Below are 18602 nucleotides of genomic sequence, written 5' to 3' on the forward strand. Positions count from 1 at the left end.
AAGGAGCACAAAGCAAGGTTTTTAATGTTGCTGGCCTCTTTTGTTGACTGAAGTGTCCCACCATCAGTCAGACATGTAGTTTTGACTATCCTAATTTTTCTTATTTTCAGAACCTTACTGAGAACAAATAGTACCTAAACTGTAGAAAACATTGCATTCATGCAGCCTGAGTGTATAAAACCTTGAGTCCATGTAGCCACCAACCATCAAAACAGATATCAGACATTTCACTGCGACCACATGTGACTGTGGCAGAACCAGGTCAGGTGGTGTGGTGGCCTTACTGAACTGACAGTGCCATTACGTGGTAGCTTTTCACAGAGGTGCGTCTTTAAAAAAAAAAAGCAGTGCAGTGTAAGTAGCTTCTGTCAGTAGTGTCGGTCTGCAGTGCTTTAGGGAGTTTAGGTCTTTGCTGTTCTGTAGCCTTGTGTTTTCTGTGTTGTGATGACACCTCAAGGTATGTAGATTTAGGAAAGTCCCTCTCCTCCGTCGGTAAAAATAGGCTAGACGCAGTGGTTGTTAGCCTCTAGAAAAACACTGGATAACCTGAGACAACACATCATTCCCTTTCGAAGTTACATTTAGTTGTAGAGACGTTGTTGTGGGGACCTTTTTGCTCCCGCTGTTCACTTTTTGTTACTACTGGCTCCTTCGCTGTTGTTGTTCCGGATGCTTCATTTCTATCATCGAGGATGTCTCCAGCTTGTCTTGGGAACTTGTGATGGTTTGTTTCAGATTTGACGGTGCGTGTGAAGTGTACGAGGTACATCGCATTGACGCCCGTGTCTTCATTCTCAGTCTTCTCGATCCGTTACATTTTTTGCATTTGAATCATCAGTTTATAAAAACGAAACCTGTCTGCCATTTCTTGTTAGTTACATGCATTTTTATGTTTCATGGAAATATTTCAATTTTTTATGTTTTTTTATAACTTCGTGATGGCAGTTGTTTCCTTCATTTCAATGTAAGCGTCCAAATTTTATTTATTTATGATGGAAAATACATTCTTTTTTTGTAATTGTTTTTTAACCTTTTGTTCACTTTGACCCATTGACGGCTGATCCAGTAAGAATTTCGTACATGCAGCCTAGATCGAAGCAGAATATGACTGTGTTATCAATGTTATTTTAACAATAAAACACTCTTCTATTGCAGTGTGGATCATTTACAAATGCTTTTAATTTACAATGTATCTTCAGTATAATGTATTAGCTTTTTCTTATTCAAACATGTGACAGCACAAGTAATCAAATGCAGCATAAATAGTCAATAGGCAGGATAACAAGCAACCTGAGCTACAATAATTCAACATAATTTATATCCAGTAGGCAGGATTTTACAAATACTGAAGTCATGAATCCAAAAAAAACGAACATCAAACAGGAATTTTTGACTAGCCACCAAAAAAATATATATAATATAATTTATCATTATTTATTTATTCATTTAAAGGAACATTGTGTAATCGGGGGATCTATTAGCAGAAATTGAATATTAATAACTATATTTTCATTAGTGTATAACGTGAGCCGCAGAGTGTGAAACCGTGGTACCGCCAGCCGCCCTCTGACTTCTGTTGCTCCTCAAGTAATGTTATTACGGTAAGGATGATCTCTGAACGAGGCAAATGCCGTTATCATGGTTTTACACTCCGCAGTCTTGGAAAGGGAGGAGTGGGCGGAAGGGTACTCAGTTGCTGGCAATCTGCAACCACACCATTAGATGCCCCCAAATCCAACACACTGTCCCTTTAACTAGTATTTTCTGCAAATTGTATCTCCCAATATGATGATCTAAAAGCTGTCAAAACCTCCACACTGCTTGGTGTGAGGTAGAGAATATCAAACCCTTGTATTTTTATTATTTCATTAATTGATTTTGGCACAAAAATTCAGTCACATTTCAAGCAATTAATCTAAAACATAAGAGTCTACCTCCATGCTAGCAGCTCTGTAAGGCTGCACAACGATGCTTTGCAAAATGCTAAAGCCAACATGCTTACATACTGATATTTAGCAGGTATAGTGTTTACGCACAAGAAGTTTGCCGTCAGGGCTTTCTGCCAGAAAAGGTTCATTTTAATCTAAACCACAATCTTTTCCTAAACCTAAACAAATAGGTTTGTTGCCTAAACCTAAGGAGATTTTCGGCAAAAAGTTAGTTTAGTTTAAGCATGTTAGCATACTAACATTTACTAATTAGCCGTAAACATACAGTAGAGCTGAAGGCTGATGAGAATGTCTTTAACTTTGGACGGTTTTGGTCTTAAATTAAAGCCCAACGTGTGAAATATGTGTTTAAATGTAAACAAAAAAAAAAAGTCAAACACTAAAGGATGCAAAACCGAACCGTTGAATGAGATACAAACCGAACTGTTGGCTTGTTGAAATGTTGCACCACTATTAAACACAGGCCTGCTAATCTTCTGATGAGGTGCCAGAGACATAGAAGAGGCATCTATCTGAACATTGGCCTACATCCTGCCTTATGTCATGTATAAAATCAGTGTTATGGCTTCATATGACATAGAAACATCATTCATTATAATATATGAATATTCATTACTATCAATCTATCTATGCATCTATTATATATGTTGGAGTTCAAACACATTGGAACTGTTATGTTTGTCTTCTCCCTAATGTGCAAAACAAACCGAGCCGAAACTGTGACCCAAAAAGCACAATACAAACTGAACCGTGGGCTTGTTGAACCATCGCACCTCTATTTCACACCACCCCAAACCCTGAGAAAAGAAATACAAAGACATGATCTCAGTGTCCTCAATGGTCCTGTGTATACCATGTAAGAAAAAAAGGCAAGAACAGAAATTAATTTCCTTATCCACATTTGGCACTTCATGATATGATAAGACCTTCAAAGAGGCGTGCAGATGCTGTTTCTTTTTGACTTTCATGCAAATCCAACCGATTGCATGTGATTAATGAAATCTCTGAGGCAAACATCGCATAAATATTCAGTGAGTGTTTCATTAAAGTGTCAATACCGTGTCTTCCGTCAACTCAGGACTGCAGCCGTTTCTTAGCCGTGTACGCACTGGTGACTTGGCTCATTATGACGAGGGCGCTGAGAGCAGTGCAGAGCGCTGACAGGTACCAGGTGAATTCCCCGACAGCTGCAGTAAACCAGGCAGAGCTGATGCCGAGGAGCAGGGTGCCGCTGGCCAGCAAGTATGTGACGAGTCCGGACGCCGCGTGGTAGCGTTTGAGTTTGGCCAAGGACCAGCCTTTGGCCAGAGAGTGGTAGATGAGAGGCACAGCTGCCAAAGACTGCAGCACCACCACGCACACCGTGAGCAGGCCCAGCAGACCGTGCCACGAGGTGAAGTGCGGTTTACCGTTCAGGTGCTTGTTGTAAAAGATGGCTGTCAGGCCCAGGACTGCACAGGACACACAGAGGGACTGCAGGATCCAGTGAACACGACCTTTTGTCTTGTGTGGGAACCTCCTGATCGGGGAACCATGGGGGGAGAACAGGAGTATGGCTTCTGTCATGAAGAAGGAGAACTAGTGGGAGAGGGGGAAAAAAATAATAAATGGGGCTGCTACTCGTTGTCATTATTGTCACTGTTGATTCATCTTTTGGTCAATAAAATATACAATGTCCATCACAATTTGCCAAAGTCCAAATTGACATATTCAAATTGCACGTTTGAGAAGTTGGAACCAGTGATTTTTTTGCATTTTTTTTATTGAAAATGTGGATGCATCGATTCCAACTTTTTCAGTCCCGATACTGATAGTGATACCCGGGCTTTGGGTATCGTCCGATACCGAGTACCGATCCGATACCAGTGTTAAATTAATAAGCTGTATGCCTCACTGTGTGGAAGTCACTGGGATCATTCTTTAATATGTAAGGCAACATCTGACTTGATTTAAACATCGCTTTCCGAACTGTGACAAATAAATACGTAGATATACATTTACTGAATTGTTATTTATTATTAAAATAATTCTATTAATTATCTAATTATTGTATAATATGTATATTAAAATTAACAGGAATCACACTTCAAGTGTAAACATTTTAATGCAGCAAAAAATTGGTCAAAACTTAAACAGGAATAAAAATTCCAGTAAATTATGTATATAGTATATAAACATAGAATTGAATTTAATGGATCGGCCCCATTGTCACTGATATCCAATCCAGCTATTTGAGTCAGTATCGGCCCGATATCCGATCCCCGGTATCGGTATCAGTGCATCCCTAATTGTAAATACCTTAAATAATTCATCAGTTCATTCTCTCTCTTTATTTGTTTTTACTTATTTACAGCATATGTGTATATATATATATATATATAAATAATATATGTATGTGTATGTATATATGAATATATATATTCTTTCTTCCTTTTCTATTATTTTTTTACTTTCTCCTTTTTTTTTAATTAATTTTTTTTTTTATTTTCTTGACTTGTATTCGTCACAATTGTGCCTACTGTTATTTTGTTATCATATATGCTACGTTTATTCATGCAATTATCTTACATCAGAGGGGGGATCAATGTGTATTGCTGTCTGTATTGATTGTGTTCTATAGTTTGTGGGGAAAAAAGGGGAAAAACTCAATAAATATATTGTTTTAAAAAAAAAAAAAAATTCATCAGTTCACAAAATTGTCATCTATTATTTTTATATTTATATACAGCTCTAACAATGAAAATCTGAGGGTTTGAATTAACTTATTTAATGTGTTTACAGCTGAAAAAAATATTTATTATGAAAGCTTTCAACTTACAGCTAGTGTCATGAGGAAAGGATGCCAGGAAAACAAACCTAAAATAAAACAAACAGAAATCAAATGAACAAACAAGTAGCCTGTTACAGCATGTTGTGATGGACTACTATGTGTGTATGTCTGTGAGGAACAAACAACACTCACTTGTTCCTGGTCGAGACAGAACAGCGATGAACACAGTGAAGCCCAGACAGAGAAAGTGAGTCAGAACTGCAGAAGCTATTCTGGTATAAATGTAGATCCGAGGCTCGGACTCAGTCTCTTTGTTGTAAACCATGTTAGAGATGAGGACTTAATGTCACCTGAAGTGAACTCTCAGTTTCAGCCAAACAAACAGAAGCGGAAGTGAAGCTGTTACCTCCTCGTTGCTGTTAAAACTAGAGGACAGGCCTTTAATAACAGAAGCCTACATTACCAGAGAACTGTCTGTCACACGGCGGTAACTTTACGAGTCATCAATATATAACTTTGTATCTGTGAATGAAGTCCACGTCCCTATTTTCACCGGATAGAAAGAAAAATACAACTTCCGGTTAGTTATTTTCAGAATAAAGGTTTGTGAGTGACGTCACAGACAGCAAGTAGGCCATTTTTGCCATCTGCTGACTGTTTAATTAAATTAAATTACATTTTTACTGTTTTTTATTTATTTTTTTAAAAAAGATTGTATTTTAAAAGATATATTTTTTTATTGAACAAATTCAGATTTACAAACAACATGGCTCATAGATCATTGCATTCGAGTAAAATGACAAGGTGCATACAGAACAAGAACAGATAAAATATGTAAAATAATACATGAAAATAATAATAAATTAAATTAAGGGCTAGGGCTGTATACCTGTAATTTATATTCTTCTATTATGCTAAGAAGTTTCAAAGCATTTTTGTTAAATTAAATTTTGACTGTTTTTTTTTTTTTTATTTAAAATTTTTTTTTTATTTAATTTTTTTTATTGAACAAATTCAGATTTACAAACAACATGGCTCATAGATCATTGCATTCGAGTAAAATGACAATGTGCATACAGAACAAGAACAGATAAAATATGTAAAATTATACATGAAAATAATAATAAATTAAATTAAGGGCTAGGGCTGTACCTGTAATTCACATTCTTCTATTATGCTAAGGAGATTCAAAGCATTTTTGTTTTTCATGACTTTAAGGGCTTTTATGTAAGAAAGAAACTCAGAATGAAACACATTAAACCTATAGGTTTCACTTTTATATACTTGGATTTGTGCAAATAAAATTTTACAAGAATGAGAATGTTATTCACCAGAAAGTCATCTTTGTTATTGTCCATGACAAGAACATAAACAATGTCCTTTTGAGAGAAGTCTGGATGATTGTGTAGTCAGCATTTGGCTTGTAGATATTAAAGTGGCAGTTGGCAGTATATTTTGCATCACTGGGCAAAAGATCCATAATAACCTTTCAGCATATTGTAATTCAAGTGCTCTGAGAGAAAACTAGACTACTGCACCTCCTCATGGCTCTGTTTTCAGGCTTTAAACAATCTAGAAGGGAGACTAGGGCCAATCACAGGTCCTTTCAGAGAGAGCGTTCTTATTGAGCGTTCCTATTGGCTGTGCTCCGGCTGGTGGGCGGTGCTTTGTATTTCTTCAAGTGATCTCAACATGGCTGCCGGGTCTCAAACCTTCTCATTTTACAGCTAAACAGTACACGACAGCAGAAGGACAGTAAATAACGTTCCAAAGTTAGGCCACATTTTGGTGAGGGAAAACTGGCGTGGCAAGTTTCAAATGGGTCCAGTTGACCTCTGACCTCAAGATATGTGATTAAAGATGGGTTCTATGGGTACCCACAAGTAAATCATTGGCTCCCTCTAGTGCCTACAGATGTGCAGCATTTCACTTTGGACATACAGTCAGGAATGGAGGCATTTACCACTCTCCAGTATTCTAGTATATACATGATCATATATATTATCATGCTTCACAGTATCAATATTTGGTATTAGAAATAATTAACATTATGAATCAAACCTAAAGCTGAAAATTGACATGACTGTATAAAATGACCTGTGGTGACCTCTAGGAGAATCACAGCCTCATGAAACTTAACAACCACAAACTAGAGACCTAGAGCATTCAGAGGATGGATGGTTTAGCTATATTGACAAAAAGATGGTTTCTTAGCAGTTTCCAGAACAGAAGTGCTCGCCATCGAATCTTGCAGAAATCTCGAAATGTCTAAAGTTTTTGATACCAAATCACACAGTTACACAGGAACACAGGTGTTCCTTGAGGTCTTGGTGTCTTAATGTGGTATTTTGGAGGGATAATTGATAATTTTTAGCAACTCTTGAGTGTTAAAAATAGTTAAATTTAGCACCAAATCTGTGTAACAAATGGTATCAACCCAAAAATTGCTGCAACAACTTGACCTTGACCTGCTATCTCCCCCTAAAACACAGGTCTATCAGGCTCTTAGTGTTAATGACACTGAGGTGGCACTTTCAGATTCAAAACGTGAGTACGAGACCAAACCATCTAGATAATGACTTTACTGTCAATCTCTCAGCCCAACAAATATTATTCAGATTTGTGTTGTAGGAGGAGAAGAGTTGTAGCAGTGAGTCCATATCATATCTCTTTAAATACAAATAAATATTTAGCTCTTTCCAAACTTTTTTACACTTTTATTCTGAAATAAGGATGCCCTGAAATCTTCTCTGGTTAATTTAGCACACCCTAACAGACTTGGATTCCTCCTAGAAATAGGATTCATCAGGCCCAAATCTGCAGACACAGAGCTGTTTTTATAGTTGTACCCATTAGTTGGTATGTCATTCAAATGGTTAACTCTAAAAATCACAAACCCGTGCATGAGTCAAACGGCTATAAAAGTAGTAGTTAGTGTAAAACCAGTTTGGGTGCATATTGTTGGTTAAGGATGTGATGTCTCGGACTAATACCACCCATTCCTCATCCACCAGTTAGTGGACACTCACTGGTCAGCTGTTCGTATGTTATTGTGCTCCAATTACTCCCCCTTGAGCTTGTGACTCTGCAGGGCCTCCACACACTGTGCAGACAGAGCATGAAGACAACAACATGCTCATTCAGGACATCCCGCTCTCTGTTTTTCTCTGTCTGTCTTAGACACATGGTTATGCCCACTAACTACAGCACCATATGGTCTCTTCATGCTTAAATATTATACAGATGAAGTCTAATTATAGACTGACAAAGCTGCTATGTTTTTTGCACATTGTGTGCTTGATCATTGTTTATTTTTTCCAGAAGAGCAAGACATGCCATGTGGGTTCATGTTATGACCCATACTCATAACTCAGGCACTTATGTTGTCCAGATGGTGGCATTAAATGTAACACCAAAATCATAAGTAGTAGGCTATAATAACTCCTAACTCCCATATTGTGAACTCCAGTTGTTATGAGACTCGGATCGTTATACATCCAGTTTTTACTCTATTGTTTTAAACAGTGCTGGACAAATCATTAGTGAATTTAAAGTAACAATACCACATGACAGTATAAAAAGACTTCATTACAAATAAGTCTTTCATTCAAAATTTTCCAAAGAGGAATATTGTTTAACATTTCAGGGGATGTATTTGCAGAAATGGAATATAATATTCATAACTATGTTTCATTAGTGAAAAATTGTACTTAAGTATAGTACTTGAGTACTTTGCTGATGTACCTACTGTGGTTACTTTCCAGCACTGCTTTTAAACATGTTTTTGTTTTCAAAAAGGCTTTGACAGTGGCAGACACAAAAACTGGTGCAGGGCACATTGACTTCACAAGTACATTTTATTAGCAGTCGTAGTAGAGAAAGAGACACACCTCTACTGTATTCTACATTCCCTCTCTGTCACAGTGGGATCTTGCTTTTCTCTCTACAAAGACTGAATGAACTCAGTGAAGAAAATAAAAGAGTAATACTCGACTAAACCTCGTGGAATTCACACATACATGTCTGGCTTGAGAGGGATAAGAAGATCCCTTCTTCATCTGCCTCCATATTTAAGCCTGGAGGCTTTTTCCTCATTGGGTCATTTCCAAATGGCCCTTAATTAAACATTAAACAGACTATTCATTCCAAACTGAAATATCCATCATTTGAGAAAAGTGACTCCCTCTGTTTCAGATTGATCAATCGTGTCATTCATTAGGACATGAAAGCACATTATACGGACTACATCAAAACCCTTCTTGACAAAGGTCTAACATTTTACAGACTTTACAGTGATTTTTACTTTAGGTAGGCTATAAAATAATGAAGTCTTCCGATGTACCACCAAACGAACAATTTTAACTTTAACTTTATTGTCCACAAGGGAAGTTTGTCTTACTTCAAATGTAAAAATAATTATAATTTAAAATAAAAATAATTTAAAAATATATCATTATTTTTACATTATTATAATATATTTAGGTATTTTAGCATTTATGTAATGTTATGTAATACATTTGTAAATAATTGTAATACATAAACAAATATGTTCTAATAAACCCTAAAGTCTGCAGTTATACATGTTAATAAAACAGAAGTTGTTTTTATTCATGGGTTATCAATGATCTTTAAACCATTATTTATTAACCATTAATAAAAGCTATTAGTCACAATTTATAGATAATTTATGAAGGGTGCCTTATTAGAAAGTTTTACTAAAAATACTACAATTATATATTATATAATTATATTATAATTATATATTATTATTATATATTATATTATAATTATATATATACAAAAAGTGCCACTTTCTAATCCCTTTATCATGGGTTTATAAATTGTATCTAATGGCTTTATTAACGGTTAATGAACAATTTACTAACTAGCAATAAGAGCAATCGTTGCCAGGTTGGGAAGGTCGTTTCTATTTAATAACACAATAATACATTTGTAAATAATTGTAATGCATAACAAATATGTTCTAATAATCAGAAGTTGTTTTTATTAATGATCTTCAAAGCATTCGAACCTTATTTATTAACCATTAATAAAAGCTATTAGTCACAATTTATAAATACTTTATAAAGGGTGCCTTATTATTAGAAAGTTTTACCAAAAATACTACAATTATATATTATATAAATATATATAATTATTATGATATATTATAGTATATGATATTATATTGTAATTATATATATATATATATATTAAAAAATACTACAATGTCTGGAGTGCATGTTAATCTTTGTATTGACCCCTGCTGTAGATTTAATCCAGTATTAGTGCAGGGTGAGAGAGCAGAGAGGGTCATTGCTGTGGTTCCTCCCCTCAGGAGGATGATGATGATGATGATGATGAAGAGGGTTTAATAGATCCACATGCTGCTCTGCTCGGGATTAGACGGTAATCCCTCGCTCACTATGTGCATGCGCAAACTGAAGTGCGTGCGACGGACGAGGGACGGCTCGGTGTTAATACAGACACACCACAAACGAACACCAAATCTCCTCTGCGATGATGCATTAAACAAGGTAAGGTAATTTTCTAACTAAAATAAATCAGAACATTTGTTCTGGGGGTTTTTTTCTGAGTTTTTGTCGTCCCGTTTGGGGACAGGAAGGATTAAACCAGGCTGTCCTGACACAGACTGTCTGTTCTGCTCTTTGCAACAAATGAAGAATAAAGAAACTTTATAGATCGAACCATGTATGCTTATAGTTGCACAAGGGAAGTGCACGTATGACATATTAAGCATGAGAATATGCATGGCTGGTCCCAGCTATGTGCTCTCTCTCTCTCTCTCTCTCTCTCTCTTGTTGCCCCGCTGTGGATAATTGCTCTGTGTGCTGACCCACTTGGCAGACAGAGACCAGGCTTGTTCTTATTCAAGTCACAATGCAGCTCCAAACTCATGAAACAAAAAGTTTCTGATGCACCTGTGAGCATTTTACACTGATTTCCTCTCAGTGACACTCCACAGGAATGGTTTCAGTCATACAGTGTGTTTGCAATTCCTGCACACGTGGTGGAATAAGTATTTATGAAAGTAGCAGCACCACTCCTCTACAAGTAAAAGTTAGTCTTCCTCAAGTAAAAGCACACAAGTATCAGTTAAGTGTACTTAAAATCTCACAACTAAGTAGGCTACTCTTGATGCAGCAGAATGTCTCCTGTCAGTGTTATATTACCATATCTTTTATTAATTATATGAATTGATTTTGATGTAGTATTTTTAATGTTATAGTGGATGAAGGTAATTATAGCCTGCGTAGTTCCTACAACAATGATTCATATTCTATAACATTATTTTATGTTTTCTTTGCAGGCTATAATCTTAATTTACTGCAGCTGTATAATAAACAGCAGAGGAAATGTAGAATATTTCTCCTCTTGAAACACAGTGGTCCACATTCCACCACTATGTGTCACACACTCAGCACCTATATACATGTATACATAACATTATGTACGTTCAGCTGTAGGCTTTTTACCACCATTGTGTTGACAGTTATTTCTGAAATGATGGATTTAATGAATGAAATGGCACTGGCCCACTTTTACACAGTTCATTTTCAGTGTCACGCACAGAATAAACAGTATGAGTTGTCCCGGGATTGCAAAGGATTATAGCAGTCATCGTGTCCCACATTTTATATGGATCCTGGCATCAGAGAACAAAGGTTAATCTCTTGTTTTTCCATTTGTGAAGCACATACTGTAATACAGCATAGACATTGATTTTATGTTATTGCCTGAATTGAAACTGATTTAAATATGTCAGATTATTTATACGTTAAACTGTAATACCATACATGTATTAATTGTATTGTGCATGATTTTAATCTGTTTTACAGCTCTGAACAACACACTGATCTGGACCTGACCCTGTGCTTTTTGCCCAACATCCACAACATCCTCATTAAGGATGCGAAGGTGCACATACTAATGCTGTCTGGATGTACACCCACACTAGCTCATGGACAGCCAGTGCTCACTTGACATGTCAGAGTCTGCGTCAGGGACAGGATGTCTAAATGTGAGCTGATTGAGCTGAAGGACCTCAGTGTGAATGATCCCATTGAGCTGGCTGCTCCTGCGGCCCGCACTGCCCAGCCACCTGTCAACCCGGGTCAGCAGAGCCACTTCCATGTCGTCCGTCTGCTCGGAGACAGCGTCAGCATCGAGGCGCCTCGGTGTCAGACAGGAGACGCCGGAGTGGGTCATGACTTCCAGCCCTACAGTCACACCCATCTCACCTGGTGCGACCTGTGTGGAGAATTCATCTGGGGTCTTTACAAGCAAAGTTTACGCTGCGCCAGTGAGTACGACCTCATACGTGTGAACTAGTTTGGTAATATTCAATGTTTTTCCTCTGTGCCATAGACCTCTGTTGTTGTACAAAAGCTCAGCCGATTAGACTGTTATCAGGCTATTAAATAGGCCTTATCGGTTGCTATAAGCCCAATAGATGTGGGTCAATAGGGGCCTACTACACCCATTAGTAGGTTTTATCATCTACTCACATGGTAGATCACTGAAAGAAAGTTATAAAAGAAGACGACAGAGACCGTAGTAATCATGACAGGAGCAGAAGCGGAAGTCAGGCGCTGTAGTAAAGACAGTGTGAACCTCCATATGGGACTCCCAGGAGACCGGGGTCACATCCTGTGTGAAACCAACAAAGTGTAGTTGTCTTTATGTTCACAAGCGTTATGTTATATCTCTCTTGTTTGTGTTATTTTAAGCCAAAACACAATGTTGTCCCCCTTAACTTAACCAAGTGTCGTTGCCTTAACCGAAAGAAGCCTTTTTGTTTTCTGTTCAAATGAATGAAACATGTTTTAATTAATTTTTACAATGTGTCAGAACGTGTTGCTTTTAAGTTTCACTTTCACTTTTACTCTGTAGTAGGCATAGTAGGTCCCTACTGACCCACATCTATGGTCGTTTTTTGTGACCGATAACACCTATTTAATGGCCTGATAACTGTTGAATCACAGCACTATTAAAAGCACATCAGTGAGCCAAAATGTTACTGAGCTGTAACTGTGGTTAGTTACTGAGTCCAGCCCTTCTGCTGCACCAAATGTGTATTAATCCACGGCTGAAAATCGTCCCCCAAGAAACTCACCATTTACTCCTGTTTGTAACATTTGCTAAAAATTACAGTGCCCAGCTGTTTAGCAAATTATTGAGCCATATTTAAAAAATATGGGCGTTGGCGCTGAGAGCCACAGACAGGTTGGAAAGTATTAACTAACGGATATTTGATTTTGGCAATAAGAAAAATATAGAAACACAACAGCCTTGTCCTTTATGTTTGGTGTGTACATGATGAGTATGTTATTTTGCAACCAAAGAGATCTTTACTGCGTGAGACACAATGACGTACAGTACATTAGGCTGCCTTGAATCATCATGTTCATGTTCATTATGTGCTTAATTACAGACATTGTGAACCATTATGGTTGCTTACTCAAGGTCCGTAAAAAACACTGGTATGAAGATAAAAACCTTTAGGCTTATTGAGGGCTTGAGATGCCCTCAAATTAAAGCTCTGTAACCCCATAATAACTAAGTTGTGTCTGTCCAAAGCTTATAGTCTTAACTTTCCATTATCACAAGAATGCAGGATGTTCGCGTTATTTTTCCAGTCATGAGAAACTTTATCACAGTTTGTCCTAATCTGTAGGAAGCTCTGGCAAGCTTCATGTTAGTGCAGATAGTTCCTGGGAATATAGTTATATAATTTGTCTATATAATTTGACTTCAGGCATTTCTGTCCCAGTTCAACAAAGACATGAACTGCTGTAGCACTTAGAAACAAACAGTGATAACGGCCTATAATTAACGTCCCATTAAATATCAAACATGAGCAAAGTTTTATTTTGGAAATACAAACATTTTGGCATTTAAAGGTACCATATTAAAAAGTGAGTTTTTTAATATAAAGCTGTATAAATACTGTGAACGTATAGAAACGCTCAATCCATGCAGAAATACACACAGCCCGTCTTCAGAAACTGTGCTTTTGAAACAAGCTGTCTGTACATTTGTGACGTCACAAATACACAATATACAGTATATATACTGTATAGAGACTATTTCACAATAACGTAAGCATTCTAAATGTGTTTATTTCCGGTTTGTTTATGACAACAGCTGTCGAAAGGAAGTAAAGATGGACCTAAGCTGTTGCCTAGCAATACAATTCCGTTGCAATTCTGTTGAAATGAACTAAAATGAAGCGTTTCAGTCAGAGGGGTAAATACAGGCATATTCAGGCAGACGGTGTGAGGAAAATAAAGTTTTTTCTAACATTACAACATTACACAAGTTATATTAGAAACACAGAATACAAGTATGAACCTGAAAATGAGCATAAAGTGGCGGCTGTGGCTCAGAGGTCGAGCGGGTCGCCCATCAACCAGAAGGTCGGTGGTTCGATCCCTGGGCCCTCAAGACCACATGTCGAAGTAGCAAAGATACTGAACCCCAAATTACTCTTGAAGGCTGTGTTATCGGTGTGTGAATGAGTATTTAGATTAGATCCTGATGGGCAGTTTGGCACCTTGCACGGCAGCCTCTACCATCGGTGTATGAATGTGTGTGTGAATGGGTGAATGCTGACATGTAGTGTAAAGCACTTTGAGTGGTCGGAAGACTAGAACTACGCTTTATAAATGCAAGTCCATTTACCATTAACCATACGGGACCTTTAACATAGATAATGCATCTAGTTAGTGTGTTTTGGGTGATGTTTTTCAGCACGGGGACAGATTACCGAACAAAGTCCACACCAGAGGGCTCTACACAACTAGCGCTGACCGCTAGCCAAAGCATAACTAACTAACTCTCTCTCTCTCTGTCTCTCTCTGTCTCTCTCTGTCTCTCTCTCTCTCTCTGTCTCTCTCTCTCTCTCTCTCTCTCTCTCTCTCTGTCTCTCTCTCTCTGTCTCTCTCTCTCTCTCAGACTGCAGTTACACTTGTCACTACCGCTGCCGACCATTCATCCAGCTGGACTGCAGCACAGACGGAAGTTTGTTAACAGACGAGGACGATTTCTCTGTCGACTCCCTCGAGACAGACACAAATGTGGTGAGGAACAAAGCTACAATGGCATATTTTATCAATAGTACATTTGAATAGAAAGCAGTCTTCATTGGATTGTTTTAGGTGAGTATAAGTCAAAGCAGATGGATACTACCAGATTGTCCACTGCTGTCCACTGAGTATCAGTGTGCCATATGTCCCAGAGGATGCTGGTTTTATTACCTCCTCAGCGTCAATGCATCTATACTGAGGGGCGGGGGTGACTTAACAAACTTCACCATAAAACAGCTGCCTTTATTTCAGAACCACACAGAAACATCTAGGACCAGCACAAGTTATCAGATAATTAAAGGATCGGTTCACCGTTTATCAGCTCGCTCAGACCATATTAATATGAAATCTATATCCAATGGGACATTCAGCAAAAAACAGAAAAGTTGATTCATCATGATTTGTGAAGCCCTAAATGTCTGCCCAACTAGACTATGTTAAAACGCAAAATGAAGTTGTGGCAAAATAGTGAATTTCTCAAAAAATAAAGCTGTTGGTGGAGTTGTGATATGGTGAATTATATATGATAGGAAACTACATTTTAATGTTAATATTGTACACATAAATCTTGGGTGAAAGTTTTATTATTTTAGGATAATCTGAGCAGATCTCCTTCTGGGAGTGGGCCGGCCCTTCAGACAGCTTTGTGATGTTTTATCTCCGGGGAGGAGCAAATGGAAATGCTGATTTCAAAAGAGCTGTTAGCAGAATAACATCTCTCCAGATGAAAGAGAGAGAGACGTAGGAACGCTGAGAAAATTCTGATACACAACTCCAGAAATCAGTTTTATAAATTTTGACGATGACAAAAATCTAATAAAGTTCACCTGAACCTCGGAGATGACCCGGGGAAGCACAGCAAGTGACACATTTTGCAGCCTGGAGGACAGTAGCTCAGAGCTGGAGCTGTATTTTATTGCACATACGTCTTTCTTTCACTAGGTCAGAAGATCAGCGGTGAGGCTCAGTCCTATAGGCACAAAGCTGTTTTCACTTTCTGCTTAACTATCTACTGTACATATATCTGTATTTTCTAACCACAGACAGAAAGCTTGAATCAGTTTTACTTTTATTTCTATGCATCTGTTCTCTTTCGCTTTCTACTCACTAGTGAGGACAAGCTTTCTGCTGACATTATATTTGCTGTACTGATCCTGCTCTTTTCTTTTTAGGATGAACAGATCGACTGGGGTAAACAGGAGTTGACTGTTAGTGAGATTCAACAGAAGGTTAAGGAGTATAATGCACAGATCAACAGCAATCTCTACATGGTGGTCGTGAGTGACTAATGAACACTTGTTTCCTCTGCATTCATGCACAAATGTGTACTTGAGCAGCATTTTAATATTAGTATTGAATAGTTTTCATACCATTTCACTCCCATTCTTACAGTCTATCTGTCTAACTTGCAGAATAAAGACGGGTCCTACACTGGTTTCATCAAGGTCCACTTTCAGTTAGTCCGCCCCATCTCCCTGCCTCCCCCTCAGGAGGAAGATCAGCAGGGCAGGCGGATGAAACGCCGGACATCTTTCTACCTCCCTAAAGACGCTGCCAAGCACCTGCATTTGAGCTCCCAAACGCGGGTGCGAGAAGTCATCGAGGCGTTGCTCAACAAGTTCACCGTGGTGGACAACCCGGCCAAGTTTGCCCTTTTTGAACGCGCTGAGAGACATAGTCAAGGTAGGAGACCCTCAATAATATGCAGTTACTGTAAAACAAAACAGAAGCAAGTATTAAGTTGTAAGTGCTGAGTTGTATTTCCTCTATAGTGTACATGCGTAAACTGCCTGATGATGAGCGCCCTCTCCACCTGCGCTTGTGTGCTGGCCCCAGTGAAAAAGCCTTGAGTCTGGTGTTGAAAGAGAATGAGACGGGGGAAGTAAATGTAAGTTTCCATTTGGCTCTGAGCATCAATTCATATTATAAATGTGTCAATATTCGCTGATAGAGTCTGATTAGAACAGATTCTAATGTGAAGTCTCTCTCCTCCACAGTGGGATGCATTTAGTTTCCCTGAGCTGTGCAACTTTCTGCGAATCCTGAAGCGGGAGGAAGAAGAGCATGTGCGTCAGATTGTGAGGCGCTACTCTCTCACTAGAGACACGATGAAGCAGGCCATGGCGAGGATCACCACTCCTGGTTGACTTGGAGCGATTCAATTGATCTTCATATTTAAAAATGAGGAAGAACGTTGTGCCACTTTCAAATAGTATTGTTGATTAGCAATATAAAAAGGGAAGAAAAGAGCTCAGACAATGGCATTGTTTTGAATAAATGTTGTTGATGGAGCTGCTGTTATATTTAATGTGAACTACTTAAAGGCTTAGGCCCTGCTAATGTTGTGAACTGAATGGGGGGAAATAATAGAATATCTTGGATTTAATTGGATGCAGTTCTTTCCTGAAAGACCATGCTGCTTGACTGGATTATTTATAGTGGTATTAAAAAACACAATTTTAGTCTTTCCGGTCATTTATCATGTGATATTTAGTTTCATTTATATATTCTGTGACGCTGTTTTTAAACATTTTGGCACTTTACTGAACCTGTGAAATGTACAATGTTACAATGTGAAACACTGTGTTTACATTTTAACTATCTAATAAACTGATGATGATAAATCATTTTGATGTCATTGTTTAAATTATACATGAAGTATTAAGTTTGATAGACTGTGTGTTAGACCAGTAGTCCACATTCTAGCTTGATGAGCCAAAGCTGAAGTACACTATTTGGATAAAATGTGGACAATATGTTACAGTTGAACATCTCATTGAAAATCTCCATGGGCATTAATATGCTGTTGTAACAGACTCCACTGTTTAACAGCGAAATATCTGTAGTGTAAAGTGTTTGGTCGAAGTAACAGAAAGGTTGGCTAACATAGAAGATGCCTAATATGCCCTGTGTATAAAAGCCTCTGTTTCTGCTGAGACTTGGACTATCACCCTTTAGCAATGGCAACAAACAGAAAATGAAAGAATGAGTTAAGTACAGAAAGAAGGAGTATTTTATTTAGTAACAATCTGTATTCACAACATCTGAAATTAAATGAAGATGCTTCAGTAACACAAAATAACAGACAGCATCTTTTGTGCTGAATCATTTTACTTGTGTATCTGATTTCTGAGATAATTAAATGAACAATTGTTAAATGAAGCAACTTATCAAGAGGCACATTCACATATGATTCGATCCCAGATATCCATTTACTACCAGACGCTTAAGAAAGGTAAAGTATTGGTGAAACTGTGCAGGAAACAATAATATGCATGTAAAAAATGTGGAAATAAAGTGATCTCAATACTCACCAGCCTTTAATGCAAATGTGTACTTTGTCTCCATCTTGTGGAGCTAAATAATTAAATTATACTCATACATCAACACCATCAACTGTATATTTAGTATGCTCACTCTGAAAACGTTTGTTCAAACTGCTTTGTTTACACATAAAACAACTGAAGGAACTGAACCATTTATTTACGTAAATAACCAGTTAAAACACAATGAAGTAATTGGTAAGATCAGGCATTCTGCGCTTAAATTATTTAAAATTACAGTTTTGTAATGCAAACAAAAGGTTGTTTCTCATCCTTTGAAAATAATAAAGCAAATCAGTAGATAAAAGTACAAATAAAATTAGACAGTAAATCTACTCGTCCCAGTTTTTGCAGCATATTTACACCACAAACACCATTTTGGCAAGAATGCTTCACACACTAATTCTGCCAACATTTATGCTTTAGTTTCTCATTCTGTGCTGTGGAAATA

The 18602-nt window shown here is 37.6% G+C and overlaps 2 protein-coding genes across 3 annotated transcripts; one reads left to right on the forward strand and one right to left on the reverse strand.

Annotated features, from left to right (window-relative positions):
- Positions 1–2779: 2779 nt before the first annotated feature.
- On the reverse strand, positions 2780–5288 carry cyb561d2 (cytochrome b561 family, member D2). The gene is made up of 3 exons (XM_074636444.1): positions 4912–5288; positions 4768–4805; positions 2780–3527 (listed from the first exon to the last, which is right to left on the reverse strand). The coding sequence occupies exons 1-3, from the start codon at positions 5042–5044 to the stop codon at positions 3024–3026; spliced, it is 675 nt and encodes a 224-aa protein (XP_074492545.1). The 5' UTR covers positions 5045–5288; the 3' UTR covers positions 2780–3023.
- Positions 5289–10076: 4788 nt separating this feature from the next.
- On the forward strand, positions 10077–17455 carry rassf1 (Ras association domain family member 1). 2 transcript variants are annotated; one of them, XM_074636387.1, is made up of 7 exons: positions 10077–10256; positions 11580–12043; positions 14698–14822; positions 16001–16105; positions 16241–16511; positions 16601–16716; positions 16826–17455. In XM_074636387.1, exons 2-7 carry the CDS (start codon positions 11752–11754, stop codon positions 16973–16975), a joined length of 1059 nt encoding a protein of 352 aa, XP_074492488.1. In that variant the 5' UTR covers positions 10077–10256; positions 11580–11751; the 3' UTR covers positions 16976–17455. The 2 variants fall into 2 exon arrangements, with proteins under 2 accessions (XP_074492488.1, XP_074492479.1); XM_074636378.1 differs by lacking the exon at positions 10077–10256 and having other exon boundaries at positions 11539–12043.
- Positions 17456–18602: the final 1147 nt, after the last annotated feature.

The sequence above is a fragment of the Sebastes fasciatus genome, chromosome 1, assembly GCF_043250625.1.
Source record: "Sebastes fasciatus isolate fSebFas1 chromosome 1, fSebFas1.pri, whole genome shotgun sequence".
Taxonomy (NCBI): Eukaryota; Metazoa; Chordata; class Actinopteri; order Perciformes; family Sebastidae; genus Sebastes; species Sebastes fasciatus.